This window comes from Apodemus sylvaticus, chromosome 4, assembly GCF_947179515.1.
Source record: "Apodemus sylvaticus chromosome 4, mApoSyl1.1, whole genome shotgun sequence".
Classification (NCBI taxonomy): domain Eukaryota; kingdom Metazoa; phylum Chordata; class Mammalia; order Rodentia; family Muridae; genus Apodemus; species Apodemus sylvaticus.
The window spans coordinates 114830395-114857765 of NC_067475.1; the positions used below are offsets into that span (position 1 = coordinate 114830395).

Sequence of the window (27371 nt, forward strand, 5' to 3'; positions counted from 1 at the left end):
ATGTATCTATCATCATCACAACTGAAGATAAAACCTGAGAACCCAAGCGTCTCATGGGCTCATGGCGAGCCACAAGGTCCCTCCCCTGTAAACATACAAGATGAGCAAGGTGCCAGGGTCACACGAAATAAGCTGTATGGGACCCATTACTCTGCATACGGTCTGCGCGTGACAATTTCATCAGAGATTCCAGGGATTTTCCAGTCATTTCTCTGAATGGGAGAAGCTCCGAGAACTTTAATATTTGACAAATGAATGCTTTGTCCTTTGCTTCTAGGCAACCAAGGCCATTATATATATAGAAGAAATCAACAGCGTGGCAGATGTCACCTTTCCTTCTGTCCCTCACATTGTGTCCTTGCTGATATATGATGACACTTCCAAAGCCAGGGAGGACCCTGGACCTGTGTCTGGCTATCCTGTCGTCTGCATTACGGTGAGGAAGAAACAGATAAAAAATGTGGGGAAATTATAAGGCATTTCTTCAAAAGATTCACTTATTTTTATTTATGTGCGTGAGTGTTTGCTTGCATGTTTGTCTGTACCATCTGTGTGATAGAAGAGGGAATCAGATCCCCTGGAACTACAGTTACAGATGATTGTGAGCTGCCGTGTGGGTACCGGAAACCAAACCCAGGTCCTCTGCAGAAGCAGGAAGTACCCTTAACCCTGAGCCGTTCCTTTAGCTGCATAAGAGAACTACTTAAAATAATTATAAACTTTAGTGATATTGTCTTCAGAAATTTAAGGTTTATGCTCTCAACTGTGAAAATCAGGCACTACCAATAATTAAAGGAAGCTCCCATTTTCTTTCTCACAAACACACAAATACCATATTAACCAAGTATACAGTGTATGGTTTAAGACTCACCATCGTGCAAATCCGTGAAGCATGACCTCTGCACAGAAAGAGTTAAAAGAAAATAAAGACGGGTGGGTACCCATAGCTCTAACATGAGGCAGTGTGTAAAGGCTACAGCTTACACTCCCCGGGCAAAGGATCGGGTAGAATTTTGATAGTTTAAGATTCAGACAAGGCACGATCTTTCTGGAAAGGGGTGCTCATAGAAAGAGAACAGAAGGAATTTATTATGGGTTTGGCTTGTCTTCCCATAACATGAACAAAAGCTATGGCACACATTTTAAAGTCACAGCAGCCCTAATGAAACACCCCACATACAATAGGCACACAGGGAATGCTTATCAGTTTAGCAAGGAGTGAAGAATTTGGTGTTCACTTACGACAGAATTCTAAAGGTCACTTTAAGCAATCAGGAATTCATATGTTGACCAGCAGGGGGAGTTCTCAGGCGGAAGAGCTGCAAGAGCAGAGGGTCCTGTGGGGTGTTAGTGGGGCAGTAGTGTGTTACTGGAGATGGGAAGGGTAGACTTGAATTGTATGGGAAGGAGCTAAGGGAAGGGTAAAGAAGGGACCGACTTAAGGAGCATTACAAAGCGTTACATCCCCACCCCATGAGTGTGAAGGAGGAAAGAGAGGGACTGATCTGTCAACAGATGTCTGATTGGCACTCCTGCTGTCCCTGCTGGTGTGAACCAGCCTCATGAGAGAGGTAGATTTCTGCAGGGCAGAAGAAGACGGAACAGACATATACACGTAAGAGTGGCTCTGGGGGACCATGATGAAATGAACAGCCCTTCTGCATGTGGTCATGTCCAATGAGGAGCTATTTGAAGTTTAAAGGACAGAGAAACTACGCAGCTGGGAATAAGAACTCCGAAGCTGCATGAACAATGTGTAGCATTGTGGGGCGTGGGGAAGCATTGGAACCCAAGGACCTTGAGAAGAATCAAGTCCACATCACTCGGTACTGTGGTCCTGACACACATCTATTTCATTTGATTTTTCCCATAGGCCTGTAACCCCAAATATCCAGACTATGACAAAACAGGCTCGATTTGTGTCAGTGAGAACATCAACGACACATTGACCCGATACAGATGGCTGACCAGTGCTCCCGCCGGCCCGGATGGTGTGACCAGCCCCATGAGAGAGGTTGACTTCGACACCTTCTTCACATCATCCAAAATGATCACGTTAGACTCCATATACTTTCAGCCTGGCTCCCGGGTCCAGTGTGCAGCCCGAGCAGTGAACACCAATGGGAAAGAAGGCCTGGAACTAATGAGCCCCATCATCACCATCGCCAGAGAGGAAGGTGAGAGACGGTCTCAGGTGAAGGCCACTGAATCACTGCAGTACTGTGAATGCCTCGTTTCTGTGTATAAATTCCTCCGATGTCCATGCGTGCCGTAGCATTCTACTTGAAGATTAGCATCCATTCACAGCAGGCTTCACCAGGAAACAGCTATTTGCAAATTTCAGGAGCACCTGTGATGTACGGGGCCCAGACAGAGCCTTGTGCTCATGATGATGATAAAGAAGGGTTCCCATCCTCCAGTGGGGGGAAATTAAAGGCACGGGTACCCGGAGTCTGGTCCCCACAGAGTAATTAATTGTATCCTAGGGTAACATATAGACTCACTTCACTTACTGTATTGAATTTCAACCATTTTCACTTTGTCTGTTCACATTATATAATACAGTTTTGTGCATATGTTCCTGACCTAAACCAGACCATGTATTCAGTCATTCTCACTGAGAGCTGTCTCCTCACAAGCCTGTTGGAGAGGCTCCTCCCCTGTGTGCTATGGTCTCTTCTCATACAGTCTTCTGCTTCCTTATGATACACGTTCTCAGCCAGGTCTTAGATCACAGGGAGTAAAATATAGGAAAATAATAGCATCGATATTAAGACATTCTTTGTGTGCTGTTAGCTTCTTTTAACATGAATGTGCTGGTTTTCTTCAAGGTCTCTGTCAGCCCCGGGTACCTGGGGTAGTGGGGGCAGAGCCATTCTCAGCTAAGCTGCGCTACACTGGCCCTGAGGACCCAGACTTTGCCAACCTCATCAAGCTTACTGTCACGATGCCTCACATAGACGGTAGGTACCCTGGGTAAAGCAAGACCTTAGGAGCACTGTGTGTGCTTGTAACTTGGTTTCTTTTGCCTCCTTAATCTTCAGTCTGCAGGTTGACGTTCAAATTCATCTGCTTCTTTCACCTCTATTACCCGGCTTTGAAAGTCTATCGACTTAAAAACCATTCGTTAAAATTAAAACAAACATGCAAACACAACCAGCCAGACTTCCCTTTGCTTCCCTGCAGGCATGCTTCCCATCATTTCCACAAGAGAGCTGTCCAACTTTGAGCTGACCCTCAGCCCTGACGGCACAAGGGTTGGCAATCACAAATGCTCCAACCTGCTAGACTACAATGAAGTGAAGACCCACCATGGCTTCCTGACTAATGCCACAAAGAACCCGGAGGTCATCGGAGAGACCTATCCTTACCAGTATAGCGTGCCGGTCAGGGGTTCCAGCACCTTACGCTTCTACCGAAACCTGAACCTGGAGGCCTGTCTGTGGGAGTTTGTCAGTTACTATGACATGTCGGAGCTCCTGGCTGACTGCGGAGGGACCATCGGGACTGATGGCCAGGTACGTGTTCTAACATCTGAGCCTTGTGGCTTGGTTCTGTCAGTAGATTTTTTTTTCTTTCCCTCCTAATCTTAACTGTTTTCTCAGTATTGGTAGCTGTTAGTCACAGAGGGACAGGTGATTGCCATGCATGGTGGGAAAACCTACGTCATACTACATACATACACAAGAGACACACAAGCTCCTCTTTCCACACTGCCAGAGGAATAGTGCTAAAGCAATAAGGAATAGAGTCTCTGCTTGTGTTAGAATTTAAAAAATATAAAATTTGTATTCAAAATTATAATTTGAACTAAAATCCTGAAATAACAAAAAGTTATAAAGTAGCAAATCCCGTGCAGAATGCACCATATCTTTGAAGAATTAGCCAAGGGGAGTCTAAACTCCTAATGCAGTTGGCAGTTCCTGAAGGTGTCTTTCTTTCTTTTTTTTCATTAATCTATTTATTCATCCACTTTATATCCCAATCACTGCTCCCTCCTGGTCCCCACCACATACATACACACACACACACACACACACCCCGCTCATGCCATCCCTCCCTCCATTCCCCCACCCCCTTCTCCTCTGAGAGGGTGGAGGCAGTGGGAGAGGATGTGTCTCGCCCTGAAGGCCTATTTCTAAAGGCTGTATTCCCACCATCTTAAAGTAAAGGGGAGAGTCTACGGAGACTCAACACAAGAACTCGGTGATTTCAGCTACTGTCAGTGTTGAACGGTGACCTCTCATGATGCCCGGAAGTCAGTGGACTCACAAGTTAAGATTTACTATCCTCAAAAAGAAAACAGAGTCAGTAAATAGCTTGAATTCTTGAAAATCCGTATGAAAGCATCAATGTAAAGGCGGCATAAAGTGGTGGGAAGATCCCCATACCATGATCAAGCAAATGCTCCCTACTCGGTTCTGATGAATTTGAGCTGTGTGGACGTGTCCCATCCAGTACTCGTGGGTGGTAGGCCATTGGGTACTTCTTTCTCCGTCTATCTTAGGCACATGAAAAGGGAAAAAAAACAAAAACAAAAAACAAAAAAAACACCCCACTTCCCTGGCCTTCCCCTTACAGATCAAATATCTTTATCTCTTCCTTACAGAGCCTGGGCAATCGTTATAAAATCACTATCTACTCTCTGATTGCTCCAGACACAGGACCAGTTGACACACAGGAAATAGGACACAAGACTGCCCTGTCTTTCAGCTGGGTCTTTGTTGGCCCACTTCACCACAGAATAGAAATACGCCTCCATCTTTCAGCTAGTTTTCCCAGTGTGCCCCTGCCTTCACACTGCTAACGTTTACTCTGCCATCGCTGGCCAGCTGCAATGCATCAGGCTTGCTTGGAAGGAAAGGCTTAGCCATAAGGTGTTTAACTCTTCAGACTAAATCTGGCTGCTAAGTGTTCACTTAAACTGATTCTGCTCTGCACATCCTTGTAAATGCTGGCTATTCTATCGACTCAGTTGAGTCCAGAGACATTGTATGCCCAGTGGCCTCAAATAACTGAAGCAAGGGCCGTGTCTCTGTAATTGGACTTGGCTGTTAGGCAAGAACTGAAAGATGCCAGTTACAGACAGGTTTATCCCGCACAAAAGGCCTATGCAACAGACCAGGAATGAGATAGAGCACATCCTGAGCATTTTCAGCCAGCCAGTTATCTATCAACCATCCATCTATCATCTATTTATTCATCTATCCATCCATCCATCCATCCATTCATCTATCTATTTGCCTGCCTGCCTGCCTATCTATTTGCGTGTATGAATATTTTGCCTGAATATATGTATCTGCACCATGTGCATGCCTGGTACCCACAGAGGCCAGAAGAAGGTGCTAAATCCTCTGCAACTGGAGTTACAGGTGACTGTGAGCTAACATGAGGTGATAAGATTTGAACCCAGATCTTCTGGAAGAGCAGCTAATGCTGTTAACTACTGAGCTATCTCTCCAGCCCTCTGGGTATCCAGCTCCTAGCCAGTTCGTGTAAGTTTTTTCAGTGATGGCTAACATTTTTGGGAGGGGGGCAGGGTATAAAAATTTATTATATGTAAACAGATGTTATCACTAATGAAAGAAGACAAGGGAGGACGCAGGGTACTGGCTGGAAGATGGCAAACTCTTTGGGAAGTGAACAAGTTTAAGTGGCTGAGAGCCTTGTGCCAAACACCACAGGGCATCAGGGCAACAAGCGACTGCCATGTGAGTCCACAATGCCTCTCCTCTTGCAGCGAGGGCCTCAAGGATGGCTTCCCAAGGTGGCCCAGGCTGATCTGGAGTCAGGGCAACACCACTGTAAGCAAGACATTTAATTGGAAGAGTTCCACAAACTATACATGACCCCTGATGGCTAACATTTAAGAACCCTTCTGAGAGGATTTTTCTGCTTCAGCGTTATTGAAAATCAATATAATTATCTATTGTTTTCTTTTTTCTTTCTTTCTTTTTTTTTTTTTTTTTTTTTTTTTTTTTTTGGTTTTTCGAGACAAGGTTTTTCTGTGTAGTTCTGGCTGTCCTAGAACCCACTCTGTAGACCAGGCTGGCCTTGAACTCAGAAATCCACCTGCCTCTGCCTCCCAAGTGCTGAGATTAAAGGCATGTGCCACCACCACCCAGCTAATTATCTATTGTTAATCAATCAAAATCACTGAGAAGAACATATTCAATGTAACTCGCTGAGGTTTCAGGTGCTACTGTGAAATCCCAAAACCTTCAGTGTAATGCATGTGGTAACAATCTGCTAAAGCGTGTTGTTTACAGGAAAGATTAAAGATTGGCATCCCACTCACCCTACATCCTTCCTTGGATGAAACTTCAGTTTCCCTCCATCCTATCAATGCCCTCCCACTTTCTCCTTGCGGCTCACCTGCATACTGCTGAACCACGGGTGAAGGAGAAGAAAAGTTAATAAGAAAGAAAGCTAGATGTTTCCCTCCTTTCTGCCATTCAACTATGGTTCTAAGAAAGAAGAAAACAGTCAAGTGGTAGCACTAGCAATAAAAATAGTGGCAGTGGGGATAGGGACGTAGCTCATTTGCTTGGGTGCTTGCCTACTGTCCATGAAACCCTGAGTATGGCCAGCCCCGCATCGACCAAATATGGCAGCGCACACTTGAAGTCCCAGTACTCGGAAGGTCAGGGCCAGCCTGGGGACACAAGACCCTGTCTCAAGCAAAACCAATAAAGATGAAGGAGATGGAATAATAATTACTAGTAAATGAATTGTTGCATGCATGCCTTCCACTTCCCTAAACATGTTGTATATATCCATTCTTTCTTACCTCACAAAAACTCCATAGCAATAATATCACAGCACACCTGTTTATAGATAAGGAAAGAGAAGCAGGAAACCCCAGATAACTTGCCCAGATTCATGTAGCATGTGTTCCCATGCCAGTAATCCACCACGTGCTTATCTTAACATTTAACTGACTGTAAAAATGGATGTGGTCATAGCCACTGTTACAAATCAACTGAGTGCCTCCTCTGTCGTTCTAAGATAAGCATTGCACCGCAGCCATCATAAAAACCACGCGCCAAAATACATCCTTAGCCACGATGGGAAACAAAGTCAATTCAGGTTCTGGTGCTGGAGCTGTGGGGTCCTGGTGCCAAAGCTGTGGGGGTCCTGGTGCCGGAGCTGTGGGGTCCTGGTGCCGGAGCTGTGGGGTCCTGGTGCCGGAGCTGTGGGGTCCTGGTGCCGGAGCTGTAGGGTCCTGGTGGTGGAGCTGTGGGGTCCTGGTGCCGGAGCTGTGGGGTCCTGGTGCCGGAGCTGTGGGGTCCTGGTGCCGGAGCTGTGGTCCTGAAAGGGAAGCAGAATTCTTGAGGTAGTTGTCTAACTGCATCATAGAATAAAAAGATTCAGATTTAGAATTTCTTCGATCTTACAAATGTTCACATTTCTTAATTTACAGTTTGATAAACTAGTGAAAAATACAGGTGAACCAGCAGTGTGAGTGGCAGGTTTGCTTCTGTGGGCTTCTGAGCACTCCCATTAGCAGCACACACAGGTCTGTTTTTCACTTGCCAAGAAATGCACTCTAAAGCCCTGGCCAAGCGCCGAACAGACACCGCCTCCACCCGCCAACACCTGTCTCAGACTTGGCGCTTTAACTCAAGGTGACACTGTGCAAACAATTTTTATTAGCCTGTGCTAGCTACCTTTGTGAAATAATGCTAAGTTGCTACTGTGTGTGTGTGTGTGTGTGTGTGTGTGTGTGTGTGTGTGTGTGTGTGTATGTGTGTGTGTGTATCTGTCAGTTTCTGACACACAGAATATTCTGTGTCCAGACTCACTATCCAGACTGCTTAACCTGTAACAAAGTATTGCCAAAGTGATGGAATGATTGGGAAAGTCCAGGGTTTTTATGTTCTGCAACAGTGAAGTTTGTAGAGTTTTATGCAATTTGCTGCTCTCTTCGGCTGATAGCAAGAGCTCTTTGGTCTGTTATATATTCACAAAACAGTCAATTGACAACTAGTTTGTACCAGGAAGGATTCCACGACCCAGTGAAGACACCATGCACACCAGCTAACGAGTCTTATATAGGTCAAATTAATACTCACTAAAAGGTTAGGAATTTCACCGGTTAAGAAAAAGAATTTTAAAATCCTTTCATTTTGTTGAGCTCTAAACTAATCTTTAGTTATTAACTTAAGAAATGCAAAGGTGCCCCCTCGCCGGGTAGTGGTGGCGCATGCCTTTAATCCCAGCACTCTGGGAGGCAGAGGAGGCGGATTTCTGAGTTCGAGGTCAGCCTGGTCTACAGAGTGAGTTCCAGGACAGCCACGGCTATACAGAGAAACCCTGTCTCAAAAAAACCAAAACCAACCAAACAAAAAAGAAATGCAAAGGCAGATAAGGCAAAAATAGAAAAATACAGATTTTTCCATATTTTCTGCTATATTTTCTATATAATTCTGCTCTACCCCTATGCATGTCTTATGTTCTGTTTTCCTGCTCATTTTGTTGGTTTAATTAAGGTTGTTTGAGCATGCAACAAGAAACACTTGACAGAAGTTAAACTTAGCTTTTTAAACAATTGTAATGTTTGGTGATTTTTTTTCTTTGAAAAGTAAAAGACATCCTTCTCAGCTTTGCTGTGTGTTCCACAAGGTAAGGGTCTTTAGGGACACAGCGGCTGGTTGCGTAGTCCAGCTGGCAAGCCTAAGATACTGCGGAAATGAAGCGCAATTAAAGTTTGCCCTTACAGCATGAAATTGCAGAATACACCTGGGAAGACGCTCTGTGGCCTAGAAAAGTAAGCAAATATTTTTCTGAGTTGATTTGTTTGAGGAGTAATTTTGCCTCCTTTTTACATGTGTGTTTGGTTTATAAAGCTAGATGTTGGGGCCAGAATATATCAGAGATCATGTCATCTCATCCCATTATCTAGAATGTATGTCAGAGGTCATGTCATCTCATCCCATTGTCCAGAATGTATGTCAGAGGTCATGTCGTCTCATCCCGTTGTCTAGAATGTATGTCAGAGTTCATGTCGTCTCATCCCATTGTCCAGAATGTATGTCAGAGGTCATGTCGTCTCATCCCATTGTCCAGAATGTATGTCAGAGGTCATGTCGTCTCATCCCATTGTCCAGAATGTATGTCAGAGGTCATGTCGTCTCATCCCATTGTCCAGAATGTATGTCAGAGGTCATGTCGTCTCATCCCGTTGTCCAGAATGTATGTCAGAGGTCACGTCATCTCATCCCATTGTCCAGAATGTATGTCAGAGGTCATGTCGTCTCATCCCATTGTCCAGAATGTATGTCAGAGGTCATGTCGTCTCATCCCATTGTCCAGAATGTATGTCAGAGGTCATGTTGTCTCATCCCATTGTCCAGAATGTATGTCAGAGGTCACGTCATCTCATCCCATTGTCCAGAATGTATGTCAGAGGTCACGTCATCTCATCCCATTATTTTACACTTTCTATATGATTTTCTAATTAGTAAGCCATGATAAATCCACCAAGAGTAACCTAATCCATTTCATGCTCATGAAGTATGTTGCTGCCCATTTTATCAAACTTAGCAATTACTTTTTGAAATAATATTTAAATAAAAATAACATCATTTCTGAACAAGTAGAGAACAAGTGAGAGTTAAGCAAAACCATGCTCATTATTCATGATGATTATACAGAGACTTAGTAGTTAGTCTCTTTTCAATAAACACACACATTTTAATGGCGGTGGCTTATTTCTTATACACTGTTTAATACACTGCTTTTTAAACTAATATGCCCATGCACCATGACAAGGAAAGGTCTTCAGACTCATTTTTTTCCCCATTAGATAGTCTCACTGTGCAACCCTGCCTGGTTTGGAACTCACTGTGTAGACTAGGCTTGCAGTGAACTCACAGAGATCCACCTGTCTCTGCCTCCCACTGCTAGGTGTGAGCCACCTCAGCTGCACGATGTTTCCCTTGGAACATTTTACCATAACATACTCAGCCATATTTCTGTGGTTGTTCGTTATATTGTGAATAATTCTATATTGCAAACACTCTGAGAGGTTGTCCTCCAGTCTACAGAATTAATGGTTTAACTCTGATGCCGACAGAGGGCCTGTTCCTTCCTCTCGGGTTTACAGACCTTCTGAAGAGCTGTGATTGGTCAGAAGCCAAGGTCTCTTCCTCCTAAGCTCTCTTAGATGTATGTGACTCAGAGAATTTGATGAGGAATCGCAACCCCTCAACTGAGCAGCCAACTGCACATTGTGAAACTTGAGGCTTTTTCTGATAGGTAACTTTTTTATATAGTCACCAATATCTCCATCTTGAAAGATGTTTGGGTCAACAGAAGACACAAGAAAAAACACATTGCAGTGGAGTTTGGGAAACATTCCCTACCAGTACTATCCCTGAGGGATAATTCCAACAGTTCAGAGTGTTCAGTCTTTCAGGTAAATAGATGCAAACCACATAGTCTGCAATTGAGAGGCATAAACCTGTGTTGGTAAAATAGCTTTCAGTGGTATTTCTAATACATGTGGCCTAACTAAAAGACCTCGAATATGGAAATCTAGAGCTGCTCTGGCCAGTGCAGTTAGCATCAACTAGGTGTGTCTGCTGATCCTCCACATGAAGACAGAGTGGAGAGTGTCCGTGTATATATAATGCTATAAAGGTATTGATCCTGCTCCTACCCATCTCACATGCACAGTAGCAGCCTGTCTTGGGCCCTTAGGCAAACAATACCCTCTCCCACATACATGTCTGGCACTCGGTAGCATAATATAAATTTGACAATATGTTATTTCTCCAAGATATTTGCCTTCTGGGCTATCCCTTTAAATACCCTGTTTAAAAAAGTTGTTATTCGCCTTTGTTAATTAACTTCAAATGTCAATAAGAACATGCAAGATCACTCATTGGGCCTAAGTTGATTATTTATACCTTTAAAGGTCCTCAGGTAAAGGTTAAAAGAAATTGAATGCTCTTAAAAGTGCCACCAGAAATAATTGGTTCCTCGGTCTTTGACTGAAGAAATAAATAGGCAGGTGACTAAGTGATTGATGTAGGCTCAATTTCAGCTCCAGTACCCTCCTCGGAGAGATTCTAAATAATCAGGAAAACCTGGCCTTTAATAATAATAATAATAATAATAATAAATGTACAACTGCGGGTAGGTCCTGTGTCTAGAAATCACCATGCTGAAAGTTAAACAAAGCCAGGTATGAGGACTCATGCCTGTTATGACAGCCCTCAGAAGGCTGAGGCAGGAGGATTGCTCTGAGTATTAAGCTACATAGTAAGTTCCCCAAAGTTAAACAATGAGAATTATACAGGATGCTATATTCCAATTATCTGATTGAGAATAAGGTAAAACGTCCCTCTGGAACAGTGCTCCAATAACATTTGTTGGAGAGTATGTCAATATTGGCAAAAAATTAAGCTACATTTTTAATTATAAATCTATGCCTAAAGCCTAACATCTTAGCTGATGGATTACTAGAGTCACAGAATGAAACATGAATCTTGCTCACCAGTGGCATCTGGGTTGACCAAATCACTCTCCCAGATAGTATTAACTGCCTTTCAGAACTCACTGTTCAGTGGTAGTAATAATGGCTGTTCTTGGGGTGGGGGAAGGCATTCAAGTTACAAGGCGTGGATTCACCAGGTCCGGGAATTGTTTCCATTGCACAGGTGACAGCCAAACAAGTTGGTCGTCTTGTGGGTGGTTCTTTCTCACTGTGTGTGTTTTTATTATTGTTTTGGATTGTCTGTGACTTGAGGAGTTCCTTCTCAGCTCTGTGGTAGTATGACATATCACCGCTCAGTTCTCATGACCTAAGTACGCACCTAGTTGCTGTGTTGATTCTCTGTAAGAGACCAGTTTCAACAGCCTGATTGGAATTTCCAAGAAGAGTCAGCTAACCATTTCCTCTTGCCCAGAGAGGTGTTGTCATGGTTGTGCTGGTCCTTAGAACGCTTGGAGATTAGAATATGGCCATTTTTGTTGGGCGGTTTTAGGGCGTCTCTGCAGTGTGTGCAATAGTAATGTGTAGGAGAGCAAAACACCGGGTGGAGAATGGGTTTCAGCTTCCACAGCTGCTCAAGAGGTTCCGAGAGTTCTGCTGAGGAGGCTGGACTGATGCAGCCATGGCTCCGTGGTTAAGAGCATTGGCTGCTCCTCCGGGGCTTAGCTCAGAGCACCCACAAGGTGGCTCACAGCTGTGTGCAGCTCCAGTTCCAAGATACCCGGATGCCTCCTTCCAACTTCTGTGGGCACCGGCCATATACCATGTGGTCGGCCATATACCATGTGGTACACATATGTACGTGTAGGCCAAGCACTCGTGCACCCAATATGAAAAAATACATTTTCAAAACTTCTGGTGAACTTGCCTAATTTCTTGGCGAGTTCACTTTTCCACTTCTTTGCTTTCTGTCCATCATCCATTCACCCGTCAAACCACCTTGCATACACACAGACACAATTTTGAGAACGCAATAATAAAGTTTTTACTAGTAACCAACTCGTTGTCTGAAATTTCATAGATACTTGATAGGGATTCATTTATCCTCCTGACTTCCCTTGCCCTATCTGTTGACTACCAGAAGAAAGAAAATATAAAATTCAAAAACAGTTCATGTAAGTATTTTGAGACATCGGAACTGCACCATGTCATTGCTAAATATGCTTGTTTTTACTTCCTTAATGTTCATCCTAATTTCATCTAAAATCTAATTTAAAAATTAGTTCATAGATGCATTTTTGCATAATAGTTCCAAACTTACAGTAACAACTCATCTTCTGATCAAGATCAATAAAATGGATAATAAGTGTAGCTCTATGTCTGGCTGATATCCCATAATAGAAGCGAGGGAAGTTCAGAAAGACAACTGACAAGATGCATTTCTAGTGTTCAGAAGAGGTAAATTCAGGAAGTGCATCAGTGTTTGCCCCTCCTGTCAGGAGTGACAGCTCCTGGGTACAAGATTCCTGAAAGGCTCCTAAAACTAATTGGGTTGATGGCTGTCTGGCTCCTTGAATTCTCCACTCAGCTGGGTGAATTATGCGGTTTGAGCTGTATCTTGATACAGCTGCCCGTAAGTAAAAAGGACTTACTTTGCTGCAAATAGTATTATTTTAAGGAGCGCTGGTACACATCCCTGTTGCATGAGACAGCAGTAGCCCTGGGCACGAGAAGTGAAGGAAAGCCACTCTGAGCGGGACCGTCTGCCCTCGGCACTGATGGCACAAAATCTGGCTCCGGGCAAAAGTGGGCTGATTGGGTTAACGCTGACAGGAATGGTTCAACCGTTTCAGGTCCTCAACCTCGTGCAGTCCTACGTGACCCTTCGAGTTCCTCTGTATGTTTCCTACGTGTTCCACTCCCCGGTGGGCGTGGGCGGCTGGCAGCATTTCGACTTGAAGTCAGAGCTCCGGCTCACATTCGTGTACGACACTGCCATCTTGTGGAACCACGGGATCGGCAGCCCCCCGGAAGCTGAGCTGCAAGGTGGGTTGACGCCCAAAGCCATCTTTCCTACCTATGGCAATGGCTCAAAAAGATAATTTTGTTTTATTGCAGGCAAAAATTATAGAGGGGGCACCTTTCTTTTTCTTTTTTCTTTTTTCTTTTTCTTTTTCTTTCTTTCTTTTTTTTGTTTTTGTTTTTTGTTTGTTTGTTTGTTTTTGTTTTTTCGAGACAGGATTTCTCTGTGTAGCCCTGGCTGCCCTGGAGGAACTCACTCTGTAGACCAGGCTGGCCTAGAACTCAGAAATCCGCCTGCCTCTGCCTCCCAAGTGCTGGGATTAAAGGCGTGTACCACCACCACCCGGCGAGGGGGCACCTTTCAATACCTTTACTTTTATATTTACTAATAACGTGACTTTTTAAAACCTTTGTCAAGGTAAGATCATATCAGTGCTTCAAACTTTGCATGATGATTGACTATGAAATTTAATGTCTTTGTTTCAGACATATTTTAATCTATCATAAGTGACTAATTGTTTACATTTCATATAGCACAGTCCATAGAGTTTTCTGGTTTCTACTAAATAGAGGGATTCCAGTTATGAAAATTGGGAACAAAATCAAGGGGTGAAGGTGCACATTTTGCTTCTGAAATGAGAGGATCACTTTTAAGTCAGATGATAAACCCTGTCCTGGGTTCCAGTTCTGACTCGACAACTAATTAACTGTAATCCGTTTAACCTCCAGCACGTTGCTTAAACTTAAGGTTTGAATTTTTTTCTGAGGGGCAGACAAAGCTTCAGTCGCCTTCTGATTAAAGCTCTATAATTCCAGAATACAGTAGACAAATGTCTTAGAACACTGGCGTGGTGTGGACTGTAAGCCCCTCGGCATCTGCAGGTCTGCTGGTGCCCAGGTGGGAATTAGGAAGTCCAGAAGGAGTCTGGGCATGTGGCTCGTATCTGTAATCCCAGCACTTCAGAGGATAAAGCAGGAGCGTGGCTGTGGATCTGAGGACAGCCTGGCCTATGTAATAAGACTAGCTCTCACATGTAAAATCCACGAGTGTCCAGATGACCCAGGAGCAAACATCATGCTCTTTCCTTTCAGAGCCACATTCCCCTACTGAGTCTATAAACATCTATATCACAGCAACTTGACGTTTTCCCAGCCAGGAAATTGATTGCAAACCTGAAGTATAATTCCACCATATAGGACAAATTAAAATTCCCTTTGAACAATGAAGAAAATGCAATGGCCGCCCTGGACAGTTAATTGCTTCAAGGGGTCTAACTCTACATTTTATCTTAGAAAATACACAGAAAAGTGAATATTTACTCCCTTTCTCTTTTAGGTGGAAAAGGGGGGTTGGGAGGACCTTACCAGGCTAACTGTGTAGCCCAGGCTAGCCTCAAATGCTTTCTCTCCTACCCACAATTCTTTAGTGCTGAATCTCATGTCAATTTTTTTTTTTTGAATCTCATGTCAATTTTTTTTCAGCTTGTTAATGTGTCAAGGGTGGCAGTGGAGAATCACCAGTTATCTTTAAACACACAGTTCTGCAGTTTTTCTGAGGAGCTCAGAGGGGTTTCTACTTACACGTGTCAGTCTCTGCAATTTCAGCAAGGGCATTTGTCATTTCAATTACAGCTTTTTAAAAAAAATCACAGTATTTGTATTATTTTATAGTGACCTGGCTCATATTGCTTAATTCATTTTGCCCTTCATTTATCCTTATCAAAGAAAGATACTTGTAACTATATTTTTATTATTGTTGCTGTTGTTGTTATTATTATTATTATTTAGAGTTTATCTGATAATATCTGTCCATAGGACGTTTAAAGACTTGTTAAAAGTCTGGGCATTTGGCCAAATAGGTCAGAAGGAAAAAGTCCATGGATGAGGGTCTCTGGCCACCTACATCTCCACCCTCTTCTGCTTCTCTCTGTAGGCTCTCTCTACCCAACCAGCATGCGCATTGGTGAGGAGGGACGCCTGGCTGTGAACTTCAAGACGGAGGCTCAGTTCCATGGCCTGTTTGTGCTGTCCCATCCGGGTAAGCCTCGTCGTCCCTGGGCAGCCACCCCCACAGGACCACGTCGTCACAACCACACAGGTCTCAGCAGGTTTCCCAGCCAGCGCTGATGGCCTTCATTTCATACACATGTGTGACTATGTCCTTAATGCTTGGTCATCGTTTACCTATCTCCTACCCTATGGAAAACTATCGCTCTATAGACATTCAGAGAAAGGTATCATCCCTGAATACATGTGAGAGAAAACTAGACTAGGGATATTTTAATAAGAGTTTTCCTTCCTAGAAGGCACAGGATAACAGTCCTTTTCTGTGCTCCAGGTCAATGATGCGAACACCTCATTTCAATCAATTCATTTGCCAGCGATTTTCTGCTCATTTTTTTCCTAGGTTTGTGAGAAACTTTAATGGAGACAGAGAGGCAGTTTGCTTTCGGATTCAAGTTTCAGCAGTGTTAACTGCAATAGGTAGAGCTTGGATAGGCAGTCACTGACTGTGCTTTGAATAGTAGACATCTGTCAATAAACTGGTATTTGTTTGTGTTACAAGGGCGATTTCATGAGAAGTAGTTCATGTTTTTGATTTTCCACTTTGCCCAGCGGGCTTCCTGGCTCCCTGCTGTGCAGCTTGCCGGGCAGCAAGGGCAGCAAGGGGAAGAGTTCGCGATTTTCACAGCCATCCTTTTCTGGACATGAGGAGAAAACAGAGCTGAATGTTCGAAAAGAAAAGCAGGCTCATTGTAGTTTTTAAAGCAGATTAAGCTGTCAAAAACACAGAACCCAAAGGGATCACATGACTGCACTAAAATGATGAATTCCGGAGAGCGAGGGCTTCCTGGACTTCGGAGTCTCTTCTAAGGGCCCATGTCTCTAAAGAACTGGATCTGTGACTAGCCTGGGTGCAGACTACCTAATTAGAATTAGAGTTCATTCGTAAAAGGGCTTTGTTGGTGGAGTATTTTAAGTTGAGCCTATGGCTTTGATGTGCTATTCCAGCGTTTGCCCCACCTGGTTGCCCTGCAACTGACTCTCCGATGGAGCCCTGAGCACCCACCTTTTGGCTAAATTACAGAGATCAGAAAAGATAGTGAGTTAGGAATCCAAAGTCACGCAGGCTATGTGGGTGATCTTGGGAAAGTCCCATAGTCACTATCTGCCCAGATTCTTTTCGTCTTTGAAATAGGGATACAAACACCATCCTTGAAGCCTTGTGAGAAAGCGTTAACTACTAGGTGATCTGGTACTTTGAAAACTGATCGTGTAACCTGTAGCCCTTGTGCCTTGTGGTATTCTTCCAGCTTCCTTTGCCAGCTCATTGATCGTGTCAGCTGACCATCCGGGCCTCACATTTTCCCTCCGCCTCATACGGAGTGATCCAACCTATAACCAGCCAGTCCAGCAGTGGAGTTTCGTGTCAGACTTTGCGGTAAGTACAACCAAGGACTTTCTCTGTTGCCATCAGATGATGCTGAACATTTCAGATTGAAACTGCCTTCTTTCTCCTCAAAGGTCCGTGACTACTCAGGCACCTACACAGTAAAGTTGGTGCCCTGCACCACGCCATCCAACCAGGAGTACCGTCTGCCCGTCACCTGCAACCCCAGAGAACCTGTCACCTTTGACCTTGACATTCGATTCCAACAGGTATGTCTCACAGAACCGTCAGACTAGAATCCACTTTGCTCAAAGTTGTGACTTTCTTTAATTGATATATGCATCCCAGGGGCTAGAGAGATGGCTCAGCAGTTAAGAGCACTGGCTGCTCTTCCAGAGGTCCTGAGCTCAACTCTTAGCAACCACTTGGGAGCTGACAACCATCCGTAATGAGATCTGATTCCCTCTTCTGCTATGCATGAAAACAGAGCAATCCTATACATAAAATAAATAAATCTTTAAAAAATATGCATGCATCTTCACAAGTGGGCCTCCTTTAATTCTCGAATACTGAGAGAAAAGGAAGTTATACAGGAAGGAACCAAGGGAGAGCAGAGGAGCAAGGAATCCTGTCTGATCTAGGGTTAGTTTCCAGCAAAAGAACCAGAGTCTCAGTTCGTATAAGAATTATTTAGCTGTTATCTGATCTTGCTTTCTCTCCTGCAGTTTGCTGTCTTAGAGCTGTGACGATCTTCTGTAGAATTCTACACTGCCTCTTGTTCTCAGTCTTCAAGTCTCATGAGAATTCACCTCTTAATACATTACTGGCCTGAAGTATTTGTAGAAGTCAAATGCTAGCCTTGGTTCAAGAACGTTAATACTGTTAGCCTCATGCTGACCATAATACTTGATAAATACTTTGCATATGTGTCACAATCAACCCTAGATATGAGCACAAGTGACTAGTTACACCCACTCAAAAAGGAAAAGTGATTTAACTTTAATGTAACCAGTCTTGTTTCTCAAAAGCATTGTCGGAGTGACAGCTCTGTAAGTTCTGGGTGGACAGTGAAGATTGAAGGCAGGGTTCTGTATGGCCCTGTGAGGTGATGTTGTGCCTGTGAGCAGTGTGTGTGTGTGTGTGTGTGTGTGTGTGTACACATCAGACCCACGGATACATAAAACCGTTTCCCCTTTGGTTTAGGTCAGCGATCCAGTGGCAGCTGAATTCAGCCTCAACACCCACATGTATCTGCTGTCTAAGAAGAGCCTCTGGTTGTCTGATGGGTCCATGGGATTTGGGCAGGAGAGCGACGTTGCTTTTGCAGAAGGTAACACTCATTAGATGAGAGAGTGGTTCTGTTTATCCTGTGTGTCTGTGGTGTTCTGTGGTCCTGTGTTTCTCAGATATTCTATTGTCCTGTGTGTCTGTGGTGTTCTGTGATCCTGTGTGTCTGTGGTATTCTATGGTCCTGTGGGTCTGTTATATTCTGTAGTCCTGTGTATCTGAGATGTCCTGTGTTCCTGTGTGTCTGTGATGGCCTGTGGTCCTGTGTGTCTGGGATGTTTTATGGCCCTGTGTGTCTAATGTCCTGTTGTCCTATGTATGTGTTATGTTCTGTTGTCCTCTGAGTCTATGATCTTCTTCACCTCATAGGAGGAAAATGTGCCTCCCTTGAGAGGTGCTATATGCTCAGCTCCTAGCAAAATACATAGTGTACCAAAGGGCTGCAGCCATAGCTGTGGAGATAGATACAAGGTTCAATGCCAGAAGCTTTGTTACATCCACCTTCAAAAGCAATGAACTCAATAGACATGTTATTGATATTTTCTTCTTTAGTATTAGTTTGTATTAGTCAGCATCTCACCAACTAAACAACTCATGTAAACTGCAAAAGGATGCTATAATATCAAATTTTAAGTCGGACCTTGAAATTTCTGTGGCTCTGTAATGCTTTGGGTCTCCGTGCTCATTCAATGGGGTGCCCTTGTCTGCATCCCTGGGAGTTGTAGACCATATCCTGAGATGAACACAGAGAGCTTCAGTGTTCAGTGACAGGTTAGGAAGCAAAGAAAACAATCTGTGTTGCTGTCATTATCGGATTGTGGTGTCATCACCTATAACAGAATTACATTGCCCTCTGTGTTTTAGGGGACGTGATTTATGGTCGTGTCATGGTGGATCCTGTCCAGAACCTTGGTGACTCCTTTTACTGCAGCATTGAGAAGGTGTTCTTATGCACGGGGGATGACGGCTATGTGCCCAAGTACAGCCCAGCAAATGCGGAATATGGCTGCCTGGCTGATTCTCCTTCACTCTTACATAGATTCAAAATTGTGGTAAGTGTGTTGGTCCAATGAACTGTATCAAGGATAAGCCTTCTTATCTTATTATATTTTAAAACACTGTCATTATTTTACTTAAATTACATAGTGATATTTTATGATGATTCGTACTTGCCTAGAGTCATAGAATAACTTTCTGTCTTTGCAAACTTGACACTGTCTACAGACATAATCATCTTCCTTCTTGCTTTAAGGATAAGGCTCAGCCAGAGACACAAGCCACCAGCTTTGGAGATGTCCTGTTTAATGCCAAACTGGCAGTGGATGACCCTGAAGCTGTTCTCTTAGTGAATCAGCCTGGATCAGATGGTTTTAAAGTAGACTCGACGCCACTCTTTCAGGTAGGTCCGGACATACAGTAGCTTAAGTGCTTAACACTTCTGTCTCAGACACATCACAGAAAAAATGAAAATAAGAATAAGCATGCATATGTAAATGGGTCTGATGCAATATAAATTCTACCTATTCTTATCTTATTAATGGGTTAATATAAGACTGATTTATGGTGCTGGAGAGAGGGCTCAGTGGTTAAGAGCACTGACTGGTCTTGCAGAAGACCTGGATGCAATTCCTACCATGGCTCACGACCATCTGTAACTCCAGCTCCAGATAAGCCAATTCCCTCTTCTGTCCTCCTCATGCCTGTGGCACATAAACATACATGCAGTCAAAATATACCCATACATATAAAATAAAAATTTTAAAATATCATGTTTTGATTTTTTGAGACAGGGTTTCTCTGTGTAGCCCTGGCTGTCCTGGAGCTCACTCTGTAGACCAGGCTGGCCTTGAACTCACATAGATCTGCCTACCTCTGCCTCTCAAGTGCTGGAATTAAAGGTGTGTGTCACCACTGCCTGGAAATTGTTTTTTGTTTGTTTGTCTGTTTGTTTTTAAGAATGTGTAATAAAGATTCTTATTCAGCTTACAACAGATGTCTGACAGTTAGGCAGTTGACTTTTCTTATTCAAAGCTCCTTTCCTGTGTTTTTCTGGTACATCTTTTTGGAGTAAGGTCTTATATGAATTGATAGACTCAGAAAAGCAATCTTGAACAGGAAATAAATCTCCACTTCTGGGGATTACATAGACCAAGACCAAAAATCCTGACCAAGAAACAGAAAGTGTAGAGACATGCACCTTATATTTGAGTCAAGCCTTTCACTGCCCTGGACATATTGAGAAGACCTGTCTGTCCAGGAAATAAGCCCCAAGGGTCCAGTAACTTCCAAATTCCAAGTCCCAGGACTGCCAATGAGGGCCACCATGCCCAGCTTTTTCAGTTAGGTTCTGGGGCTCAAACTCAGGTCCGAATGCTTGCAAGATAAGCACTTTATCAATTGAGCTATTATCAAGGAAGGACCTTAAGAAAGCCTATTGCTTCCTCTGAATCTTTTGAAACATGTGCTCTCTCATTTATATTCTGAACTCTCAAAACAGCTCACTTCACCAAATTTTAAATACCCCCCCCCAAAATTATCAGAAAAACAATCCTTTTCCCAGGCTCTGGAAAAGCTTAAAAATGGGCTTGCAGGGGTTTGCTGATTCTCAGCACTCAGGAGGCAGAGGTTGGCAGATCTCTGTGAGTCCCTGGTCCACCTGGTCTACACGGTGAACCCTTCTAGCTCCCCTCAAGGCTGCATGTGAGACTGTCCCACAAAAGAAACAAACGAAAACCTGACTTCCTATTCCCTGGGGTTTTTCATGCAAATAAGTATAATGCAGATGGGCCAAGGCTCAGAAGGATTGAGCTGCGGTTCTGCCATTAGCACTGACTAGGTAAACAAGATGGAGCAAAACATCAAACCGGGTGGTCCCACCAACTTACTCTTTAAATTAGTAAGATAGACCGAGAGGTCAAAGAGACTGTAGTGCTCACTGTTACTGCAGATACAGTACATGATCACCTAAGAGTGATACGGGATGTTCTGCGGGCATATGCCAATGACACAGCACTTGTCTGGCATATACAAGAGCCTGGGATTGAGCCCCCAAACCGCAAAATAAAAAGGAGGGGGAGTTACACAGAGTGTATTGTGGAGTTGGCTTTATACAAACCTGTCACAGAAGAGTACAGTGTAGATTAATTCACAGACAAAATGGTCATTTCTCGTGACCTCTGCCACACACTTCTGCAGATAATCCTAAATTGGGTGCAGACTAAATTTAACTTCCTAAATCTGGGGTTGTGTTTCCCAGGTTGCCTTGGGCCGAGAATGGTACATACACACAATCTATACGGTAAAGTCAAGGGACAGCGCCCATCGAGGCCTTGGCAAGAGGAGCCTGGAGTACCAGTATCACTCTATAGTGCAACACGGACCGCCCCAGGCCACCACCAAGAGCTGGAAGAAGAGAGCCATCAGGAGCACGCCCTCACTCGCAGGGGAAATTGGTGCTGAGAACAACCGGGGAACAAATATCCAACACATCTCCCTGGACCGCCGTGGCAAGAGGCTGGTCCCCCACGGAAGAATTCCTCCTGACGGCATCCTGCCGTGGGAGCTCAATGGTCCCGGCTCTGAAGTGAGCCTTGTCACCATCCTGGGAGGCATGGCGGTAGGTTTGCTCACTGTCTGCCTGGCTGTGGCTGTGGTGGTCATGTGTAGGAACAGAAGTGTCAAGGACAAGGATACTCCAAAGGGCTCTGGAAGCACTGAGCCCATGATGCCCCCACAGAGCCACTACAACGACAGCTCGGAGGTGTGATGACCTCTCCTCGTGTGCCTCGGGAGACAGGTCAGGAACCCCGACTGCTTGGGAGCCACAGCAGAGAACTGAGAATTTTCTGTGACAAAGGTGCTAAGAGCCCCTGACTGTGTTAAAAGATTTTGATTTGAACTCTATTGCATCATACATGCATCAAAGGACATCTTTCCTGCTGCCCAGAAGGCATCCTGGATGCTTACTTAGAGCCTTGGTGGGCCAGCAGGCGCGGTGCTTCTCATTTTGGGCATGGGGGGAGATGAACCTACTCAGAAGTGCTCAAAGGTGCTCAGGACTCTGTGGGAAATCCGAGAGGGCATAGCTATTGCTCTATTTTGTTAGTGTGAAATTTGAAGGTGCTGTTATCATTTGTTTATTCTTTGCATAACTGAAAGGTTTGAATTGGTAGTAGTCCCGAAGCGTGACAAACACTGTAATGACAAGTTTTCTAATTTGTGAAGACAACATGAAACTATGACCAGGGCTAGCTCAACCCACAAATCACCTCTCTTACTGTTGGGAAAACAAAGAAGGAATGACTAGAAAAAAGGAAAACTTGTTTGGATCTCATTGTTTCTCATTCCCCCTCAGACCTCCTTTGTCTCATTTGCTTATTTAACATTAACTTAAACCAAAGAATATATTAATTCTGAAAACGATCTTTCAGAGACTGATGTCTTCGGTGTATATTAGCAGCCAGGCTCTCACCAGCCGGCCTCACTGATACCCAGCCTCGGTGTGGTGTGAGAGAGTTGTAGATTTGCCGACAAAGAGACACCGTAGAGTTAGATTGGCCACAGGACAACGTTCTCAAGAACTGAGCCTAGATGTTTGCAGTATTGATCCCATAAGTAATGAGAAACATCTTTACCAAATGACCAAGGGTGAGAGTGGTATTTATTAACATGCTTTGTACAACCTGAATGCCTCTTAGGCATGCTTTCTAGAACAGTGATGACAAGTGACATTAGTCTTAGAGTAACAGCCGCAGGGCAACATCCAGAACTTAGTCAGCCACAGGAAATCGTATTAGGCTAAAATCTGCCCTAAATAATGAGACTCTCTATACTTGTCACTCCAGAAATTGTCTTGGAGGCGGCCAGAGCTGTCAATCATTCTGTTCAGTGACTCGGGAAGAGAACATCTCTGTTGGGCCTCCCCAGTTCAGCGAGATGGTGCTATGAGGTTCCTCTGGGACCTTATCCGTAGTTTGTCACTTTGATTGTTCACTGTGTAAAAGCTTCCTTTGCATTGCCTATCTCTTCAGAAGAGTGTTTTGCCCTATGTTAGAAATTCTGTTTAGAAGAGGAACACTTCAGCAGAGTAACGAACGGCCACCTTCCTAAAACCCAGTAAATATGTTTCATACCAAAATGAATGCCTTTGCCTAACCCCTGGTGCTGCATGGAGCCCCTCACACTTCAGCCACACCTGGCAGGGCTCAGCCATCTGGTGGAGTGGAGACACTTAGAAGCAAACTTCATCTCAGGACATTCCTACGTCAGCAGGTGCCGGACTGTCTATCAGTGGGTGCCTGTGAGTGCCGGACTGTCTACCAGTGGGGGGTGCCTGTGAGTTTCGGACTGTCTACCGGTGGGTGCCTGTGGGTGCCAGCCTGTCTATCAGTGGGTGCCTGTGAGTGCCGGACTGTCTACCAGTGGGTGCCTGTGAGTGCCAGACTGTCTACCAGTGGGGGTGCCTGTGAGTGCCGGACTGTCTACCGGTGGGTGCCTGTGGGTGCCAGACTGTCTACCAGTGGGGGTGCCTGTGAGTGTCGGACTGTCTACCGGTGGGTGCCTGTGGGTGCCAGCCTGTCTATCGGTGGGTGTCTGTGAGTGCCGGACTGTCTATCGGTGGGTGTCTGTGAGTGCCGGACTGTCTATCAGTGGGTGTCTGTGAGTGTCGGACTGTCTCCCAGTGGGTGCCTCTGAGCACCAGCCATTTCTCAACTGAGAAAGGGAAGCTACACTAGTCCTGAAGGAGAAGTATCTGATACCTGCTTCCCTTCCCACCCAGTGTCTTTCAAGAGATGAGACAGACTGTAGCATCCTTGTGCTGGGGAGCTTAGCGAGTCCTATCTGTAGCACAAATCTCCCCCGGGGAACTCACAGGGACAGCAAGCATTGCAAGCCCAGGGTCCATTTGTCAGGTGGAGCAGTTCATTATCATCCTTTCTTTGTTTTACCTCCAGCAGCCGCTTAGCTCCACGTTTGGCTACCTCAGAATTTGGGAATTACCACGATGCCAACAGTATAGGAACTTTCACTGCTTAGCTTTCAATTCATCTTTGAAGACAGTTAGAGCAGTTGTTCTCTACAGGCTGTCTGTTTCTAGTGGTTGAGAGCTTCCGAGCCTGACTACCCGTGGCCTTCAGGTCAGGAAGCAAATATAGCAAGGAATGGCACATTATCCTGTGTTGTGGCCAGGTAGCTTCTGTACCAAATGTTACTCAGCTGGACCTTGTTGTAGTGAAGCTGTTGTCTATAAATTAGCATATTAAGTACAAAATAAACCTATCCTCCCCCAATAGAAAATGACAGTATTCTTTCTCTCTCCCCATCTCTTCTTCCTCCTCTTCTTTTACTGGTATTTTTTTCATAATTTTAAAAGTATCTATTGACTAAGTATGTGACGTAAAATACAATAATTGTTTTAAAAATCTTTTCAATAAGAAAAATGTTTTTTTTAAATAAAGTAAGTTCTTGTTTTAAGTATTTTGTTTTTTTTTAATAATCTATTTTGAGAACAAATACACAAAGTAATTTCCCATGGAGACGAGGAAGTCAATTACAGGTCTTGATTTCCTCCAAACCTTCTGATACAGACCAACATTTGGTTGATATAACACAGTAAAATCTAAAAGCAAAAAGAAACGTTACCATCAGTGGCTCTCCAAAGCCCGCAAGCAACAAAACACGTGAGTGACAGGGCTGGAGCAGTGGCATCACAGGCAACACACACAGTCGCGTGTTCAGTACTGGGGATGGTTCCTACAGCTCACGCATGCGCCATGACCTACAGCCCAACCCTGTCCTAAGGCTTGATGCCGTTTAGCCCAGACTGGCTGTGAACTTGCTCTTTGGCTCTGGCTGGCCTTGAACTTCCAGTCATCCTGCCTCAGTCTCCCACATGGGGAGGGTCACAGGTCTGCACCAGCACTGCCCTTCCTCTTGATCATCCATTCCGACTGACAGCTAGACACCAGGCCGCTCACCCTGCCTTATTTGATCACCATCCATGAGGTGATCAAGTAAGGCTCTGTCTTTGGAGGGAGGTGAACAGAGTTTCTTCTAGACCAGCAAACAGGGGCGCATGTGTCTGTGTCCCACAATGAAACTTCTCAGACCATCAGCATTAGATCCCACTCTTTTTAACCTCAAAGATAAAAGCAAACCCCATTTAAACAAAGCCTTGTGTGAAGTCTGCTGCCCTCCACCCCCGGCCTGGCATTTGTAAGGACTCTGTACACGCTCAGAATCAAGGAGGCTCCTGTGAGCAGCACAAGGTTCTGTCAAGCCACCTTACTGTAGATTCTTTTCCACCATAGCAGTTTCAAAGTTAATATTTAAACACATGGAAAGCCAGGTGTGGTGGCCCACACCTTTAATCTCAGCATTCAGGAGGCAGAGGCAAATGGATCTTTATGAGTTTAAGGCCAGCCAGGTCTCCATAGTGAGTTCCAGGACAGCCAGGGCTGTGTAGACAGCTACTGTCTAAAACAAATAAAATTTTAAAAATAATAATTTAATATAAAAATGACTGGGTGTGATCGTGCATGCCCTTAATTTTTATGCCAGAACTTGGGAGGCAGAAGCAGGTGGGTCTGCATAGTGTATTTCAGGTCAGCCAGAGCAATAGAGAGAAAGACTCTGTCTCAAAACCAAATCAAACAGAGAACATTTTCTAACACATCAGTGCTGGAAGTCCAACTGTTTCTGGGAGGAGGATCACAGAAGTGACAATCTGGGAATTAAGTGCAGAATCATAAGTATGCATTTTTTAAAAAAACGTTTTATTTGTTCTTCATAAGCAACATGTGTCCCAACCTCTCCCTTCCTCTTGTACACATCCTCTATTCTTGCAACCTCGTCCCCAACAGAGAAAAAAAAAACTCTCCTTGTGGAAACTATAGTATGTCACAGTGTGTCTCATGGTATATACTCTTGTTTACATTTCTTCACTTGCAAATTGTCATTTCAATGAGTCATTTGGCTGATCCGAGGCCCCTGGCTTCTGCTACACTATCAGTGTTGGAACCTCACTGAGACTCCTCCCGGGCATCCTTGTTGCCCTGTGTCATGGAGATCCTGTAGGTTTGGATCTGTAGGACCAGCCCCGTCATACACTCCAGCAGTTGATTGATGAGGTAGACGCTGGGACTGGCCAATTCATCCATGCCCTGGATCTGGGCCTAAGAGGTGTTTGAGCTGGTCAGTCCCCCAGCTCTCCTGTTCTCACGCCCTCAGGGCCAGCTCACCTGCAACCTCCACCCAGTCGAGGTGCAGAGCCTGCTGTATGTAGCATGTGAAGAGCAGGACCATCTCTCCTGCTGTCATGATCCCAGTGCCAGCTCTCCCAGCCTCCTTGCTGCCTCCTACCAGCATACATGTGACACAGAAGCCATGCCTGTGATGTCTCTAGGGGCAATCATAGTTTGTCTTTAAAGAGTTGAAAGTTTATTTTGAAGATATGTATTTAATGTTGGTATGGAAACCCGTTCAGTCATTTGATAGAGAAAAAAGAGAATATTTGTAGCACTTCAGATGTTTTACAGATTGGAAATCCTTAGGACTGTATGACCTTGAAATGTATGACCTTGAAAGTAACCACAAGAGCACCTTTTTGCATTCCTTCCTCTTTCTAATCATGACAGCATCCATGAGGTAAAGAACTCAAACTTTTTTATCAGGTTACTACAAATGAATGGGGCACAATCGCCTACTTGCTTACTTGGAAGAAAACTGTGACTTTCCTGCTATTACAATACTCATAAATGCATGCACACGGATAAAAAAGAATCTCAACTCTGGATGGAGAATACATCACATGGAAATAACATGGGTGATTTTCCAGATTAACACAAAGATCATTTGTAAAAACCCATTATGGAGTCCCTGGAGTTTGTTTAAAGGTTAATATATTTCCTTGAGTCATTTTCCTAGAATTGATCCTAATACTATATAGTGAAGGACCCCAGGAGAGGGGAGACCCTCACTCAAATCACAGGATAATGCAACCCCACCCAAGAACTCATAAAAAACCATCCTTGTTGCAATCATACAAGCTTTATTCGGGGGGAAACCAGTGTACTGGGGCCGGAGCTCATATCCCACGCAGGGGTAGAGGAGTTCACAGCCACCCTACCGTCTTGGCCCTTTCCTATCAAAGGAGCAGAGATCTGTGGGGTTGAGTGGCTACTTCCACTTTGATAAGACATTTAAAGTAGGATGTGTTTTCCTCCCTTTTCC

General features: G+C 44.3%; 1 protein-coding gene and 1 pseudogene across 1 annotated transcript in view; one reads left to right on the forward strand and one right to left on the reverse strand.

Annotated features, from left to right (window-relative positions):
- Frem2 (FRAS1 related extracellular matrix 2) overlaps positions 1–24532 on the forward strand; it is a 135788-nt gene extending 111256 nt beyond the window's left edge. The window contains exons 13-24 of the mRNA XM_052180528.1: positions 278–436; positions 1874–2177; positions 2832–2963; positions 3187–3518; positions 13294–13486; positions 15396–15500; positions 16777–16904; positions 16988–17122; positions 18057–18183; positions 19005–19192; positions 19393–19539; positions 21397–24532. Coding sequence (XP_052036488.1) covers positions 278–436; positions 1874–2177; positions 2832–2963; positions 3187–3518; positions 13294–13486; positions 15396–15500; positions 16777–16904; positions 16988–17122; positions 18057–18183; positions 19005–19192; positions 19393–19539; positions 21397–21906 — 2460 coding nt within the window. The 3' untranslated portion in view covers positions 21907–24532. The remainder of the gene's footprint in view (positions 1–277; positions 437–1873; positions 2178–2831; positions 2964–3186; positions 3519–13293; positions 13487–15395; positions 15501–16776; positions 16905–16987; positions 17123–18056; positions 18184–19004; positions 19193–19392; positions 19540–21396) is intronic.
- A 1933-nt stretch (positions 24533–26465) lies between these two features.
- LOC127683953 (uncharacterized) lies at positions 26466–26551 on the reverse strand (annotated as a pseudogene).
- Positions 26552–27371: the final 820 nt, after the last annotated feature.